Source organism: Herpailurus yagouaroundi, unplaced genomic scaffold (assembly GCF_014898765.1).
Source record: "Herpailurus yagouaroundi ecotype Mexico unplaced genomic scaffold, PumYag 211, whole genome shotgun sequence".
In the NCBI taxonomy this organism is placed as follows: Eukaryota; Metazoa; Chordata; class Mammalia; order Carnivora; family Felidae; genus Herpailurus; species Herpailurus yagouaroundi.
This window is the reverse complement of record NW_024412442.1, coordinates 3186358-3204527: the sequence shown is the minus strand read 5'-3', so window position 1 is coordinate 3204527 and position 18170 is coordinate 3186358. Positions and strand designations below refer to the sequence as shown.

Below are 18170 nucleotides of genomic sequence, written 5' to 3'. Positions count from 1 at the left end.
TATTGTATTGTATTGTATTGTATTGTATTGTATTGTATTGTATTGTAATTGATTGATCTCCACAAAAGAAAAGGAGCCAAGGGGCAAAGAAAACAGAAAGCTTACTTCCTTGAATGATAATTCTGAGCAGCACCTCTCAGTATATTTAAGAACATAACTAACTATGCTAAAACTAACTCGTGCACGCTTGTTTTCTTTACATATGGACATGCACCATGTAGAGGTTTTAGTGATGTTTACAAGATGATGATATTCTTCCACAACAGCGATATCCCCTCTCTTAAAAGTATTATCATAGGAGCGCCTGGGTGGCTCTATCAGTTAAGCGTCTGACTCTTGAGTTCCGCTCAGGTTGTGATCTCATGTTTGCGTCAGGCTCCGTGCTGACAGCGCGTAGCCTGCTTGGGATTTTCTCCCTCCCTCTCTCTCTGCCCCTCCCCTGCTTGCATACTCTTTCAAAATAAGGAAATAAACATGAAAAGAGTACTACCATAGAGATGAGCATTGACTAATGTCTACATACAGAGTGACAAGGAGATTATACCATTTCTTTAAAGTATGTGCTGGTATCATGGATGTAACAACAAAGCTTATGCATTCCACATTAATAATTTGCCTACTCAATATCACAGTCCAGGTGGTTTTGAAAAGGAAGTCTGTTATTTCCACAAAGGCTAACACACTGTTGCATGTCACCTGGACTCTACTTACATCAGGTAGAAGAGACAGAGGCCAGCCAGTGACAGCTGGAGCTGACGCTGCGGCTAAGCTCACCTGGTCCTTATTCCAGCTGCCTTCTCGCGCATGTTCCTGAAATGCATACGCTAAAACCGTACTTAAAAGACTGAGTTGTAGCTTGGATTCTGAGCGTGGTGAGGCTACTCTGACACGACGCTTCTTGCCCGAGACATTGTTCAGAAGGGATTATAAGAAGAAAAGCCGGTGACAGGCACGTGTGTCTGCAGGTCTAGATCACAGCTGAAATGTGCGCTTGTGCAGTTAGCAACTGTGGAGGCAGCCTTCTGACTTCAGGATTTCGAATCATCAAGGCGGAAGTTCCTAGGCAGTCCTGTTATGTTGTAATTTTGTAACTTGCTTCTGAAAGGTCAAAACAGAGTCGGCCTCTTCTGCCCTTCCAATGTGTGAGCTATTTATATCACTCAAGAAACCCCTTCTGTTTAAGGTAGCCAGAATGACTTCTGCTTTTTCCTAACCAAGGTCCCTGGAAGGACCAACATGACAGACTTCACACAAAATCTTTCTGTCGGATATGAGCGACTAGAGGTGGAAGCTCTCTCCCAAGGAACGTGTGATACGGAACAGAGTCAGTCATCCTGGCGAAGTACCTGATTTCAGGAGTAGCTGGCCCCCGCTGGGGACATGAGCAGCCTCATACTCGAAATACTCTGATAGTATTTATGGCTACCACCACTTACAACATGTTCGACTGCTTTTTTAGTCTTCCTGAAACCATCGCCCATCTCGTACCCAGTTTCACACACGCCTGTGGGAATCCCACAACTATAACCATCCCGCGTAAAGGCATCTATCAAAATAGAACGTAGACACAATCTCCACTGTTGAGCAGGGAAGAGAAGAGGGATGGGTTAATAATAAGGGTGTAAAGTGTGCTGCCTCTGAAAGCCTGGGAAGGAATGGGTGTGAAGAAGAGATCTCTACCTGCATATTCAGGTATGTTTGCCTATATGTGCGCAATCCTGAGGGGAAAATTGGTCTCGTCTTTCCATTTGATTGCTTAAAGCACATCACAGCTCCCTGACTTACCTTTCTTAACAAGGCAAGTCGGGATGCAGAATGATCATGGCTTTGAATTTGGCCATGACTTTTCATTTATCTCTTTTAGGCTTTGCTTGACTGTGCAGCTCTGGGAGCTGGCGTTCAAAGGCAATCATGTGTTCAAAGAAAATACTTAGCTGGGAATATTCGATGCATTTAATAATTCTTGTAGGTATTATAAAAGCTTTTGAAATGCTAGCATTTATGTAAATAATTGCACAGAAACACCTTTCTTTTGGAATAAATTACTCAGAGTCCTGTTTTATCTATTTCCACATAGTCTGTTCACTTTTTGAAGAAACTCACCATCTACAAAATTTCTGAGGAAAACGGAAGCAGGAAGCCTCCTGAAGATACAATAATATGATTACCTTTACTTCAAACCCTGAAGGTAGGTTCCTGCAAGTGAGGCTAAAATGTAAATTTTCGTGAGGATTCTATTCGAAATGCAAAGGCAACAGAGACTTTCAGAAGTGACAGTCCCACTGTGAGCCAAAGAGAGAAAATAATGAGTCTGGCGGAGCTGGCGTTGTAGAAGCGAGGGTCTGATTTGCTGGGCTCTGCAGGCTTCAATTACAGAACGAGCCAGAGTAGCGCTGCTCTACATACACGTGGTAGAACTTACAGAGAAATGGTATACAGGGTCCAAGAGCACGTGTGTGTGTGTGGATGTGTGTGCACTATGGAAAACTCTGGAAGTTACTCAAAGGATCCAGGTTGATCCATGCTGTCTGCACAGGTAGTGGGGCATTAATAATAGAATATTTAACCACAGGCATGCCTGTATTCCAATACATCCAGGGCCCATTACACTTACAAACTGATGAACTAGGCTTTATCTTCTGGCGGATTTGAAACACCAGCTTCCACTGTATGTGCAGGATCATTTTACTCACATAATCAAAACTGAAAGAGATACAAGGGACAACTGTCGTATCACTGATCTTGTAAAAACCAATAAGAAGACCAAGCTGTAGATCATATTTTATTAAATTTTTTTTTCAACGTTTATTTATTTTGGGGGCAGAGAGAGACAGAGCATGAACGGGGGAGGGGCAGAGAGAGAGGGAGACACAGAATCGGAAACAGGCTCCAGGCTCCGAGCCATCAGCCCAGAGCCCGACGTGGGGCTCGAACTCACGGACCGCGACATCGTGACCTGGCTGAAGTCGGACGCTTAACCAACTGCGCCACCCAGGCGCCCCATATTTTAGAAAGTATTGAGCCTTTAAGATCTAGCATCAGACTGCTGGCTTTGACTCACAGCCCTATCATTCACTAATAATGTGATCCTGGGATCACTGGAAATCATATCATAGCTACAGGTCTGTCTCCTGTACTGTGTCTGGAATACCACCTGGTAAGTGCTGGCTGTCGCTGCCATAATGGCCAGAGCATTTCTGGATAACTACTAATACTCTTCATACAACACTAGGCGGTAGGTGTGTTGATTACAAGAACTGTGTCTTACTCACTTCTGGATTCCCAGCATCTGAGAACATGCCTGTCACACAGCACTCACACCAGAAGCTTAGCTGAATGGATAAGACTCACCAGAGAGACCAATATTGAGTCCATCGTGGTCATATCCTCAGTTTACCCTCATTACTTGGACTCGATTATTTGTCTTGCTCTCTGACTTCTGCTTCAGCTAACGGCAATAAGGGAGTTGGCTCCTTTGGCTTGTAGCAATGTGGGGCTGAATATGCAGGTGGTTTTCCATTTGCACTTCAGGGAGGGATAGCAGGGGAGTACACCACACTGGCCATTCGACTCTTCGACTCTTCGGGGCCAAAACTTTTGTTTATTCACCTTTAACAGTGACCTGGGGGCATGATGGAAGCGCATGAAGAAAAGCTCTCAGGAGGTAAGCAGAAGAGTAGGTTTGGGGATGAAGGCACATGGCTGGTAAAGGAGACAGGAGCTCAGAACAGAGGGAGGCTGGTAACCAAAGAACAAAAGTAAGTGTCACGGTTGGTTACCTGTTTGTCCAAGATGAGTTCCTTCTGGGTCCCAGGTTACCCAGTCTCTAATGCACTCAAACGCAGAACTCTACAATGTAAGTATTACTGGAGCCTATTATTGGAAAACCTACATTTATCAAGGCACTTTACCTGGATCTAGAACTCTAGACATATATAACACACATATAATACACACACATGTATGTGCTTCTGTGTGGGTGCATGTACACATACATATAATATGCATGCACGTGCATCCACGTGGGTACATGTACATACTCAAACGTGTGTGCTTCATGTGGGTGTATGTACACACATAATATGTACACATGTACTACTGTGTGGACACATGTACACAGACATGCAACATGCATGCATGTATTTCCGTGTGGGTTTATGTACACACATGATATGCATACATGTACTACTCCGTGGGTACACATACACATACATACACTATGTATGCATGTACTTTCATGTGGATGTATGTACATACTCAAACGCAATATACACATGAGTGTACCTCTGTGTGAGTACACACACACACACACATTCACAAGTGAAGTCCAACTCCAACCTTTTCATAAAGCAGACTTTGTTCAGCACACAGATGTCTCCCAAACTCTTCTCCGTGTCTCCCCAATATAAAGTCAACAACTGTAAGTGCTACTCCACTTCTAATTCCTTCATTTGCTTTTGTTTCTGCTTCTGGGCCCTTACATGGGGCAAACAGGACTGATGCCGGAACTCTCTTAACTAGACTCATTGTTTTTTTGTTAAATTTATTTATTTTTTGAGAGCGAGAGAAAGAGAGTGTGAGGGGCAGAAAGAACAGAGAGAGTCTGTGTCTGTGCTTTCAGGTTCTGTGCTTTCAGTGCAGAGTCTGATGTGGGGCTCGAACCCATAAACCCTGAGATTATGACCGGGGCCAAAATCAAGAGTTCGATGCTTAACCGACTGAGCCACCCAGTGGACCCTAGACTCATTGTTTTACTTGGTCAAACTCTGTTTACTTTGCTCAACTCAACCCCGAGAGTTCAAAAATTTAAGTACAAATTCCTGTTCTACATTATAAAAGTGTTACCCCAAATACCTTGCCAAATTCCTGATTCCAGATATTCTGTTCAGTAGTAGGTTTCTCTCTTCTAATTCAATGAATTTGCCTTCCAATAAATACTACCCAACACTGTACAGTTATCTGTCCCCAACCATCCATTCCCTTTAAGTAGAATTTGACTAAAAATGCTTTATCCTGCTGGGGATAATCAGTAGAAGTGGCAATTGGGGGATGAATAAAGAAAAAAAAATAGTAAAAGCAGATGGCAGAGCAGAAGTGAAGTTTTTACCACAAAGCCCTGGAAGAGGAAAAGGAATGCGAGGTAGAGTAAATGCAGAAGAGCCCTCCTGCAGCTGTTAGGAGGGAAAGAGCAAAGGTGTGTTCAGGAGGTACAAAGAATCTGGCTCTTTGAAGTTATTTCTCTAGGAACCTAAGGGAATGACATGTGCAAGTAAACCACCCTGAGTTAGAAAATAAAAGGCATTGAATAGACTGTCATCAGAAGGCATAAACTCAATATGCATATTGCTGAGATGGAAATCTTGAGAAGTTTCTAGCAAACAACAGGTGATGGGTATACAGAATGCTATTTGCAGAAAAGGTGTAAAATTAAGACAGGTACAGCATTCCTGTCATGTTTTATTTACTTAATAGGTTGCCCATCATAACACTTTATTTCTGAAAAAGACAAAACTAAAAAAAAAGGGTTCTTCATAAAACAGCCTCCTGTCATGGGATGTCTACTCTCTGAGAGATACCAAAGGGATTTCACGTAAGCTGCAGCCTCCGGGGGGCTTGGCCAGGAGATCTGGAGGAAGAATGCTTCTGGCAGAGGGCAGAGCTAGTATAAAAATACTGCTGGTGGGAATGCAAACTGGTGCAGCCACTCTGGAAAAGAGTATGCAGGTTCCTCAAAACAGATCTACCCTACTATCCAGAAACTGCACTATTAGGTATTTATCCAAAGGACACAGGTATGCTGTTTTGAAGGGGCACATGCACCCCAATGTTTATAGCATCACTATCATTAATAGCCAAAGTATGAAGAGACCAAATGTCCATTGATGGATGAATGGATAAAGATGTGGTATACATATACAATGGAGTGTTACTCGGCAATCAAAAAGAATGAAATCTTGCCATTTGTAACTACGTGGGTAGAACTGGAGGCTTGGTATGCCAAGTTAGAGAATGAAATATATGATTTCATTCATATGTGGAATTTAAGAAACACAACAGATGAACATAGGGGAAGGGAAGGAAAAATAAGATAAAAACAGAGAGGGAGACAAACCATAGAGACTCTTAAATGCAGAGAGAGAAAAAACTCAGGGTTGCTGGCAGAGAGGTGTGGGATACACTAACTGGGTGATGGGCATTAAGGAGGGCACTTGTTGGGATGACCACTGGGTGTTACACGTAAGTGATGAATCACTGGGTTCTACTCCTGAAACTATGATTACACTATATGTTAACTAACTTGAATTAAGTAAAAGAAGCCAAACCACACCAACAAAAACAAAGAAACTTTGATCTCACAAAAAAAGTCCTAAGAAAAGAAGTAGCCCAAGACATTTGAGGAACAGCAAAAAAGAGGCCATTTTGCTGGAGAAGAGTGAACCAGTAGAGTTGAAGTGATGGGGTTGGAGGAATGGGCGTCCTGAGTGAGTGAATGAGCTCCTGAGTGACCCAGCACAGGAGAGGGGTGCAGGGGTCAGACTTGGGTCCTGCAGAGCCCACTCTGCCTGCGTGTGGAGGACAGAGGCAAAGGAGTAGGCATGCGAGCTGAGAGAGGCAGTAAGAGAGCACCACGTGCCCATCAGCAGGGAACGATGCTGGCCTGCATCCCAGCGGCCACAGCAGGTGGAGGGTGGAGGCCCATCTCAGAAGAGTGCACTGGCTTTCCTAACATGCTCAGCACCAGCAGAAACCAGTGCACTTTTCCTAATAGAGATTATACACAGAAATATTTTCTTAAGGTTTTTTATTTATTTTTAAGAGTGTGTGCATGAGAGAGAGAGCAAGAGAGAGTACGCACAACAGAGAAGGGGCAGAGAGAGGGAGACAGAAAACCCCAAGGAGGCTCTGTGCCATCAGCACAGAACCAGATGTGGGGCTTGAACCCATGAATGGTGAGATCATGATCTGAGCCGAAATCGAGAATCGTGCGGTTAACTGAATGAGCCACCCAGGGGCCCCCGTGCATAAATATTTTCAAATGGACACTGCTCACATATCGCCAGTGGGACACAAGTGTGCCAATACAGAATGGCATAGATATGATCATGGGTAGGCCTGGGATTTAATGGGCTTCTGCTCTGGACGTGGAACGTCATAAAATGTGAAGCACCTTGCTTCTCATGCTACATTATTACTGTACCTGTAGTTAACTTTCTGCCATTGCAGTTAGTGCCTCACTGAATAATGGTGTTGTCTATTATTAAATATTATATCTGTAGGAATTATCTTTGAAGCATTGAACACCAGCATCGCATGAAAAAAAATAATGTTCTTGTTTTTACTTAAAAAATTCAGAATGCTATTCCAAAAATGATAAGCTAAAATATGAGACGATTTCAATTGGATGAAACCATAAGGGAAATATTTTTTAAAAAGTCTCTGACTGTAGCTTTTCAATAACATGAAATCAATATTTGGATTCTGACTAGAGTTTGCCTCTGAAAATTATAATACAAAAAATAGCTACTATTATCATTTAGGCATTACTGTATATTAAAACACTAGAGTATATAAAATAAATTCCACTTACTATTGAACTTTCACATGGATGTTATAAAATAAAAACAGTGAGCATATATTCCAATAAAGTACAAAGGGGTAAAATGTTAGGCTCTTAGTGTAAAATGTCTTATAAACACACCTACTTATACCTTTGACCTAAGCAATTAAAGCTTTAATGATTTGAGCTAGAGGCTGTATTTTCTTTTTGTTTAAGTTGATTTATTTATTTTGAGAGAGAGAGAGAGAGAGTAAGACAGACAGAGACACACACACACACACACACACACACAGAGAAGGGGGATAGAGAGAGAGTGAGAGAGAGAGAGAGAGATTAACAGAGAGAGAATTCCAAGCAGGCTCTGTGCTGTCAGCACAGAGCTCAACGTGGGGATCAAACTCATGAAATGTGAGATCATGACCTGAGCTGAAGTCAAGAGTCAGATGTTCAACCTACTGAACCACACAAACACTCTTATATTTTCTTTTTTAATTTTATTATTCAGGGCCCCCTCTCTTTCTGCCCCTCCCCTGCTCACTCTCTCACTCGTTCTCTCTCAAAATTAATGAATAAACTTTAAAAAATCTGATTATTCATAAATCTGAGTTAACACAGATTTGGGAATGACCAACGAATGAGTTATCTTTTCACTAAAAAACCCACAAAACTTAGTTTTGCAGATAAAGCCTAGCGCACCTGTGGTGGGGCCCTGCACACTGCATAAGGCTCCTCTTTTCTGAGAAGCTCCTAGAATCATGAGTTCTTCGGTAGCTCCAGATTTGTAGACGTACTTCTCTTATGGTTGCAAAAGCGTGGAGAGAAGTGAAGGGAGACAACACACAGAATGCGACTCCTGTCACCAGACTGGCTAAGAGCAGGATTCTGGAGCCAGGCTCCCTGGCACGACCCACAGGTCCATCACGGGCTAGCTATGTCCTCCTCAGCATGTTGCCTCTTCTGTGTCTCAATCTGCACGTCGGTAACATGAGCATGACAGTGTGACCGAATTTATACCGTCGCGAGCATGCACTGACCTAGTGCATGTGACGTTCTCAGAAGGACACCTGGTAAATGTCCAGTAAAATACTGTTTACTGTCGATTACACGTGTCACGTCACACACATTATAGGTTAAGGAAGTAGAGACAATTTAGAGCATGGCTCACCAGCAGTGGCATTATTAGCATTTGGGGCCAGGAGACTTCTTCATTACGAGGGGGCTGTTTGCATTGCAGGATGTTTAGCGCACCTCTGGCCTCTAGATGCTAATATGCCCTCCTCCTGATTTCTGACCATCACGAATGCCTCCAGACTTTGCCAAATATCCCCTAGAAAGTCAAACTGCCCCCCGGCTGAGAGATAGAGATTTATAGTAACCACTCGAAGATCACATCAAACCCTCCGGTTGGATTTGACTAGCGTCACTGGAGGAGCATAGCCTTACCTTCCAGGCTTATCTTGCCTCTGCCAGTCAGAGCAACAGACACTTCACGTTCTGTGCATCTGCACATGTGCTCATGGTCTATAAATCAAAGAGTTTATTGTCTGCCTTCTATGTCCACAAACAGTGGGGATTTTCATTAAACGGTAGCATGGAGTAATTGAGAACCATAGGAAACTTAGGGACACAGATCTCATCTGCCTAACTTCCTCCTTCTCGATCCTGTTGTACTCCATAAGTCTTCTCTGTTTGGCCTCACATCTCCTTACAGCCATTTTCCCTCTAGGCCTGAGGTTTCTTCTCTGCATATTTTCTAAGGTGGTGGCCTGTGACTCTTCCAACTTCTGTAGCAGCAGGTCAACCTTCTTTTGTAGTGTCTGATTCAGCAGGCAATATTTGCAAGTTCAGGATTGGAGTCACACAGGCCAGGGGCCACCCTGCCACCAGATCACCAGGAGAAACTGCATACATTTCCGTTGGTTACTAGGTGAGCTGACGATTCCCAGCTAAGGAAAGGGAAAAGCAGGACAGCACAGTTGCACGTTTACCTAATACTATCCCCTTACTCCCACCCATCGTTCCCTTGGAATGAATTAGGGATCTGACTTTAATTTAATTTGCCAACATCAGGAGGTAGGAGGAGAGAAAAGGCAGAGTGGGAAGAAGTAGAGAAATGTTGGCGGGGAAACAGAAAGAGGGTCTGGATGGAGGGAGCTAGGAAAGGCATGGACCGTATATGGTAACTTTGGCCCTAGTGAGGCAGTCATGCAGTCTGAGCCTGTTGGAGGCTCAGTCTGAAGAGAACAGAGTGAAGTAAGTGCTCAGTTTATACTTGGATCTTCTCTGCTCAAGGAAGCAATTCCCACCTTACCATTAGGGAAGGACACACCTAGAATCTGTGTTCTCTGTCAGTACAGGGATGGCCTCTCTTTAGGAACATTGATGGAGGTTGAGAGATAGAATGAAATTAGGCCTGAACAAGTGACCGGCCTGTATGGGCCTCCTCTGAGCAGGCTGGGATTCACTTCCACATGTAGGGCCCTAGATGTACAGACATACAGGAAGTTAAAGAGGCCCAACTTTCACAGTATTATCCAGGACTTTGAGACAGGAATTAGCTATTTAGCTTCAGCAAGGGAGTGATTTATAGTTGCAAAATATTTTGGTTTTGAATTACATAATGAGCGGATGTCGTAATCTTTCCAGCACATGCAGCCTTTAAATATCTTAATCACCATTGTGATGAAGCACGTGACTTAGAGCAGGTCCAGTTTGTTTCACGGGAACTTGCTCCCTGGTGACAGCTCTGATGATAAGATAGGAATGGAAGCTGGATGCAAAGGGAAGCAGAGCAAGTGGACTTTTTCTCAACAATTTGGCTCAGGAGATGGGATAATCTGGTGTGTTAATTGTAGGCATTTAAACCAGGATCCACCAGCATGAGACTGGAAGTGGTATCATAGCAACCCAAAGCCACGGACCAACTTAAGGGGACTCACTCCTAAGAGCCCCACACAGGGGTCAAGCCTCAGACAGGACATGGACAGATGGACAGAGACCAGAAACCTGAAGACTCAGAAATAGGAAGGAGTGGGCACCCATCAAATCATTCTCCATTTTCTAGGAGTCCAAGAATTTCTTTCATCCTCTCGGTTGACCCCTGCTTTATTAAGGCAAACTTCAGTGAGTTCCTGTCTCTTGCAAGGAAATGCTATCTAGGACATCTCCACATCTTGTGATGGCTTTAACCAGGTTTTACGTGCCACATCTCCAAACCGGTAATGAATACAGGTCTCCGATGGTCTCCCTTTCAAGAGGTGTAAACAGATCCACCGCTTGTCTTGACTCAAGTTTGGCAACTCTTGAAGTAGATTCTTATTTTTATAATTAAATTAGAATATATTCACATTGGGTCTTCACCATAATCCCATGGTCTTCTGTATCATCGGTCTGGTGGGCCTGGAGGATGCTGACTTTGAATTCGCTTTTCCTGCTTTAGGGCAATTCTTTTATGTTCAGTATCAAAACATAGCTGCTTTCAGATACTTTAACTTGACAAGACACAGTAAGAGATTACAGAGTGTTTAAAGTAGTAGTTTTTCCACATGACTGTAATGACAATATAAGAAACAGCAAAAGCCACCTTTGTTGAGCTTGTGCAACGTGCTTTGCTTAATCTAATATTTGACTAAATAGAAAATTGTAGAAAGTTCCATCTTTTAAATTTAATAGCCATATAAGAATAAATAAGGTTTTACAAAAACTAGTATTTTTATAAAATTAGAGATTTGTTGCTATAATATCTCATCAAACCTGGGTGTTCACTTTATGGACGGTCCAGTGCAGCCCATGGTTATCACCTGCTGTTTTTGTTTTGTTTTTCTTAAGTACGCCACTCTTTGTATCTTTTTCAGACTTGTCCTCTCTTACTTCTAGGGGGATGTCAAATTAAGTCACTTATGTCACAAACAGTCTGGGGTCATTTAAAATTATTTTCGTGCCACAAATACTGAATTTTATATTTCTCTTTTCTCTTTCATGATAAAATGAGCAGTAGTTATAGTGTCTTTTACTTTCACCAAGAAATCCAATCGACCAAAACTATATAAATGTATACATACATTTTCGTTACTTTTTCCTGCCTTGGTAAAAGCTAAAGAGAGGAAATCCGCCAGGCAAATCAGCATAAATTTTCCTCCTTCTATACTGTAATAGCCATTTGCAGCTACAAATCCTCAATTCTCTGGAACAGACACAAAACTGGAAAATTGACTGTTTAAAGAACAAACTCGAAACCACAAAACAAGCAAACAAAGCCAAGATGGAAACATTACCTCCCCATCACTATGGACACTGACATAAGAGCGGTTACTTCAGTAGATAATGTGATTGACCACCCAAACACTCTCTTCATGTGAACACACCCATTTCATGAGCTTAGCACGAACAAGCTATCCACTGTTCACATCTGTACTCTTCACTAAGAAGTGTCCTGAGGCACCTAAGAGGAACTAACCTGCCCAAGGTTTCAGGATGTTGGCCGTTGGCCCACGACCTGCTAATGTAGGAATACAAACAAACGCATACCCCTTTCATCTGGATTTGGGACAAATCTGATGGGCGCCCAGTAGGAGTGGCTGAGGACTCAGGGTAGGGCTCCCAGATAAAACACAGCATTCCCAGGTGAATTTGAATTTCAGGTAAACAACAAAGAATTTTTTTTTATTTTATTATGTTATTTTATTTCATTAATTTATTTATTTTTGAGAGAGTGCCTGGGGCAGGGGCAGAGAGAGAGAGAGGGAGAGAGAATCCCCAGCAGGCTCCAGGCTGTCAGTACAGAGCCCGACATGGGGCCAGATCCCATGAACTGTGAGATCATGACCTGAGCCAAAATCAAGAGTCAGACACTTAGCCAGTTGAGCCACCGAGGCGCCCCAGTAACTTCTAAATGTAAGTATGCCCCATGGAGTATTTGGGAATTACTCACACTAAACATTCTGAATTGTGTATCTAAAATGCTAATTCAATCAGACATCCTGTTTGTTTGTTTCGTTTTTGTTTTTCTAAACCTAGCAGCCTCATTAAGGTCGCATCCACATTGCTGGTGAGCATCCCTTCTGCCTTGCTCTACCTGCCTCACTTCCTTACAGGTGCGTATTCCAAGAGCATTCCAGTAAACATTTGCACATATTATCTCAGAGACGATTTCAAAGGAATTCAGTGTAAGATGGGAGTATCTTTCAAGACAACTCACATGAAAATATTTTTATACATTTATTTATATTGACTAATATCTATTGTGCTTTTTTAAATAGCCTTCATTATACCTTATAACACAAACACTGATGCTGTAAGCTTTACTCATCAAATTTTATTTCTCCTTTCTTAAAAATGGAGTAAGAAATAAACTAATAAAGACAGTGCAGTGTGCAATTTTACACACACACATGTGCACCTGACAAACGTGTACCGGACTGTCTTACTTATCTATGATCAGCCTCTGACAACTTCTGTCTCTAGAAAAAAGTTCTGGAGTTAACAACAGGTGAAAAGGATCGCTCGTCTCCTCTCTCTCTCTCTCTCTCTCTCTCTCTCTCTCTCTCTCACACACACACACACACACACACATGCCACAATTTTGTCACGTTTCACTCTTTTAGGTCAAAGACAGAAAACACATTTCTTCCTGTTAACCACTGCAATCAATTGGTATTGCTTGGGATGCTGTGGCTGTGGACAGGGCTCTTGAGAACACATCTGATTTTTATTAGGACAAAATTGATGTGAACAATTAAAACTACCCTTAATACAAGCACTGGATCTAGGAGAGGGACCAGGGAGAAACAATATATGTATTTATTTGCTGCCCCTCTCCTTTTAAAAAAAATCTATTTATTTTGACAGAGAGAGAGCAGGGGAGGGGCAGAGAGAGGGAGGGAGATAGAGAATCCAAAGTAGGCCCTGTGCTAATGTGGTCAGGTAGGAGCCTGACATGGGGCTTGAACTCACAAACTGTGAGATCATGACCTGAGCTGTAATCAAGAGTCTGTTGCTTAACCAACTGAGCCATGCAGGTGCCCCTGACCCTCTCCTTTTTAAAATTTATATGCCTTTTGAGAACTCTTTAAGATTCCTTGATGATTTTAGTATTAAATATAAAAACTTTACCATGGACTATAAATTCTTGAGTAACTCATGTCACTTCTTTCCTATTTCTCCAGCTCTGTCTCACACCATATGTCTCTTGGCCCCCCATGACCCAGCCGCACCAACCTTCTTAACAGATTGCTACATACTGTGAAGCTTTTATCTATGATGCCATCTGCCTGCGATTTGCTTTCCCCACTGTTCTTCTTCTAGCTAATTTTATTTATTTGTTTGATCTCAGCTAAAATGTTCCTTCTGTAAGGAAGCTTCACCACACAACCTAGATTAAGTTCAGTCTCCTGGCACCTCTGGGGCTGGTCAGTATTGTGAGTAGCTGCCATGTTGCCCGAACTGTACAGAAGCTACAGAGGACAGATACCAAGGTAGGTGGTCAAGAAAGATCTGTTGAAATCCTGCCATTTGCAAGAACATGGATGGAGCTGGAGAGTATGATAAGAGAAATAAGTCAGAGAAAGACAAATAACATGATTTCACTCATGAGGAATTTAAGAAACAAATGAGCAAAGGGAAAAACAAGAGAGAGAGAGAGAGAGAGAGAGAGAGAGAGACAGAGAAACCAAGAAATGGACTCTTCCCTAATGTTCACCAGAGAGGAAGTGGGGGGATGTGTGAAACAGGTGATGGGGATTCATGACCACACTTGCCATGGTGAGCAAGGGGTGATGGAGGGAAGTGTTGAATCACTATATTCTACACCAGAATTTACTAAGACACTGCATGTTAACTAATTGGAATTTAAATTAAAAAATAAATAATAAAGTTTGGCAATAAAGTAAAAATAAATAAATAAGTAAAAGGAAATACCTACTGAAAGCCTAGAGCATTCTTTATTTCAGACCTCTATTCTGGTCTCATTAACCCTGTGTATCATGCAACTCTCCCAAGTTCATTTTTCTGATTTTCTAACCCGAGGCAACCTAGAAGCTACAAACAGACACAAAGCAGAAAGAGGGTATTAGAATTCGGTACAGAAGATACAGTGAAGGAAAGGCAAGTCGGTCATAAGAATGAACTAGAACACTAACCAGAAAGAACACACATCCAGACTTAATGACGGTTGTTGACTGAATTATTATTATTATTATTATTATTATTATTATTATTATTTTGCAAACTTAACTGAAAAGAGTAAAGTCAGCCTGGCTTATAACGAAGTTAGATATTATAATGGAAGCCAAAGCAGTGACCTTTATATATAATATATTTGGTTTACTACTCAGAAAACACAATTTATTAATGAACAAAATAAATATTCTAAAGAAAAGAAAATATTAAAAAAACATAGAACTTAACAGCATGGTTCTCTGAAATATTAAAGAGTTAAGGCATACATACCAATAAGAAATGATTTGAGAAGTTACAGTCCAAGGGCCATTATAGATCTGGAAATTCTTAAAGAACTCATTAAAATTTTAAACACACACAGGAAGTTTATTTAACTGATATTTATATATGTTTTCACCTTTTATGCTACTTCTGCCTTTCTTTAACCTACACACCAAATATGCTGTAAGGAAAAAGGGAAAGCTCATATACATTTTGCTTCCCAAACATAAAAGAAATATATTTATTAAGTACTTATTAAGCTTTGGATACCATTAATGGTATTTACCACGTATGTCTTTATGATGAAATAGATAATCTATTACAAGCCCGAGTTCAAAATTGCTTATCATTTGTGGAAAAAACACAAAGTATGGTAGTCTAATAATTGAAGATATTAAAGTGCACACCTCTGTGTCTACCGGGACCCCCTTCCCCAACCCTGGTTTGCACTAGAAGAAATGGATTACCACTTGATCCACAGAGAATGGTTATTAACAGTGGACCAGAGAACAATATTGTCAAAACCCATAACATCTTGACTTAAGACATGGAAAATTTTAACAAGGCCTCTCTTCTCCCTTCTGGCTAGTAAACATGGGCTCTAAATTGAGGAGGGAATCCCTAAAAAAGAATTTTGTTGTTCCTGGGAAAATTCATGCATTTTTCTAGCCATCACAAAAATGCATAATCTTTGTTTGGAACAAGATCTCTTCCCTCCCACTGGGGCATCGAGGGTACACTGCTGTGCATACCCTGCAGAGTGGACAGGCACCCACAGCAAAGGATAGGGGAATTTCTAAAAGAGAAGAACCCAGGGGCGCCTGGGTAGCGCAGTCGGTTAAGCGTCCGACTTCAACCAGGTCACGATCTCACGGTCCGTGAGTTCGAGCCCCGCGTGGGGCTCTGGGCTGATGGCTCAGAGCCTGGAGCCTGTTTCTGATTCTGTGTCTCCCTCTCTCTCTGCCCCTCGCCCGTTCATGCTCTGTCTCTCTCTGTCCCAAAAATAAATAAACGTTGGAAAAAAAAATTTAAAAGAGAAGAACTCAAATCGGCAAACATCAACCCAAGAGCATCCAGCCATGTGCTGGACAAAATCAGCTGCAGGTCGTGTTGTGGACACACACACCATCCCCTGCATCAGGTGGGGAGGGAGGCTACAAACACAAAGCACCGCCTTCATAAACGTGGCCATGTGCTTTCAGCAAACCCCTCCCTGGTTCACAAAACCAGCTTTCTGTCTTTTGCCTTGAACTGAAAACGATTTTCAAAATGCCTGACATCGAAAAACAAACAAACAAACACCGAAACAATAGACTCCAAAATTTGGCAATATATCCGGCAACTGGGTATATTATTAGCTGCCTCAACTTCTTAAATGGTTTCTTCAGAGGACAAGGGAGGAAAAATCACTCTAACTAAATAGATGCTAAATAAAATCCATTATTTACCAAATATGCAACATTTCCCCCTTATCCTGAGTAGCTATTTATGTGGACACCTATCTGAAACCACTTACAGTAAAACCTTGGTTTGCGAGCATAATGCATTTCAGAAACATGCTTGAAATCCAAAGCACTTTATATCAACGCGAGTTTCAAGAACCATTGGCTTAGTTGTGATCATGTGACATTGGGCATCATGTACTACTCATATTGGAAGACATCGCTAGTTTATCAAGTTAAAATTTGTTAGAAACGTTTGCTCATTTTGCAGAACATTCACAGAATAAGTTACTCATAATCCTTACTCATAATGTCTTGGAGCTTATTAGACTTAACTGTATGCCTACTGAAAATCATGTCTAACTTGGTGTCACAGGAGTTTTGGGTGTGAAGAAATTGTGAGCTGAAACGGTTTGAATGGTCAAAACTAATGTGAAGATTGAGTCCCATTTATAAAATGATCTTTGCACAGATGTAGGTTTTATTGTCCCAAAGTGGCAAGAGGGCATCACTACTAAGCGATGCTACTCACTGTGTCTGTAACTGTATACTGACACGCTTCTCAGCACCTTACGTGTACTAACTCAGTCAGCACTGAAACAGGGATCTACTGGTCATTTCATTTTCACGTCAGTAAACTGAAACAGAGAGCCACAGAAAGTAAACAAAGACTGTTTCAAGAACGTCTGATGGGGTCTGAGTCTGAATAGGGCATCAGAATTCTTGTCAACATGGAGATTAAAATAAGTCTCTACCAAAAGAGTAGTCTTGAGGAGGTAAAAACTATTTATCAAAGCTGTTTTAATTATGTATTCTTTTTTTTTAAAAAAACGGGCTTTATAACTGATATCTTAATATCTGAAACATTTAATCTTTGGGTTCTTCCTTAACTTGACCAATTAGGACATTTTGAGTCTTGGGGTGTCAAGAGGGTGATAGAAATGCAGATCTGAAGCACCTGAAATAGTGACTGTCAGAATAGAGCACAGGGGAAAAACCCATCGTCAAAATATCAAAAAAAAAGATGCTTTATACACAATATAAATGCTTTCTTTGTGTTACACTTTCCTCTGTTTTCAATGCCATGTCTTTGTACACACTTCCCTTGAAGGAAGGAACCTGGTGCTAATCTGACCCTAGCGCTGAAATGCCTTCTTCTTAGAAAAATTGAAGACTAGATTGGGAAATATAGTTAACTAGACTTCACGTAATTGCTATGTATTTTCATAATTATTTGTCTCTGGGCCTGATTAGGAATATTTGGTGGATCTATATTTTTAATATGAGTCAGTTAAAAATAGTTTATTTCAAACCTGGTAAAAGACACTTTTTATTACAAGGCACTCCTTAATAATTATTCCAATATTGTGTAATCTCAGCTAAGAAATTTACCACTTCATTATAAAAGGAACTCACACACTAATACATTGACTAGTGAGTGAAAAATACCACCCCCCGTTCATAAAGGATGCAAATAAGGTCTATGTCCTTATTTATTATCTGGATGTAAGCTCTGATTCCAGATCTGACTCCTACCTGTCTCGTAGAGGAGAGGGGTTACACTGGGCTTGGTGGGCCAGGTAGTGGATGGCGCTAGGAGACCATGGGGCGATTAAAATGTGCTGCTTGGTTTATAAAATGGCCATTCAAGGGGAAATTAAGACCATGGGATTCTGCATAGAATTAGTCAATAGGCCGTATATTCTCAAATCTAAAGCAAACAAGCCTGTGAG

At 41.5% G+C, this 18170-nt stretch overlaps 1 protein-coding gene across 20 annotated transcripts in view; it reads right to left on the bottom strand.

The window, feature by feature from the left end:
• PCDH15 (protocadherin related 15) overlaps positions 1–18170 on the bottom strand; it is a 1259847-nt gene that overhangs the window by 574454 nt on the left and 667223 nt on the right. The window contains exon 1 of one of the 20 annotated variants that reach the window (XM_040454208.1): positions 2615–2714. The exons of the other annotated variants lie outside the window; for them this stretch is intronic. Coding sequence (XP_040310142.1) covers positions 2615–2684 — 70 coding nt within the window. The 5' untranslated portion in view covers positions 2685–2714. Of the gene's footprint in view, positions 1–2614; positions 2715–18170 lie in introns of those variants that run through there. 20 annotated transcript variants of the gene reach the window in all.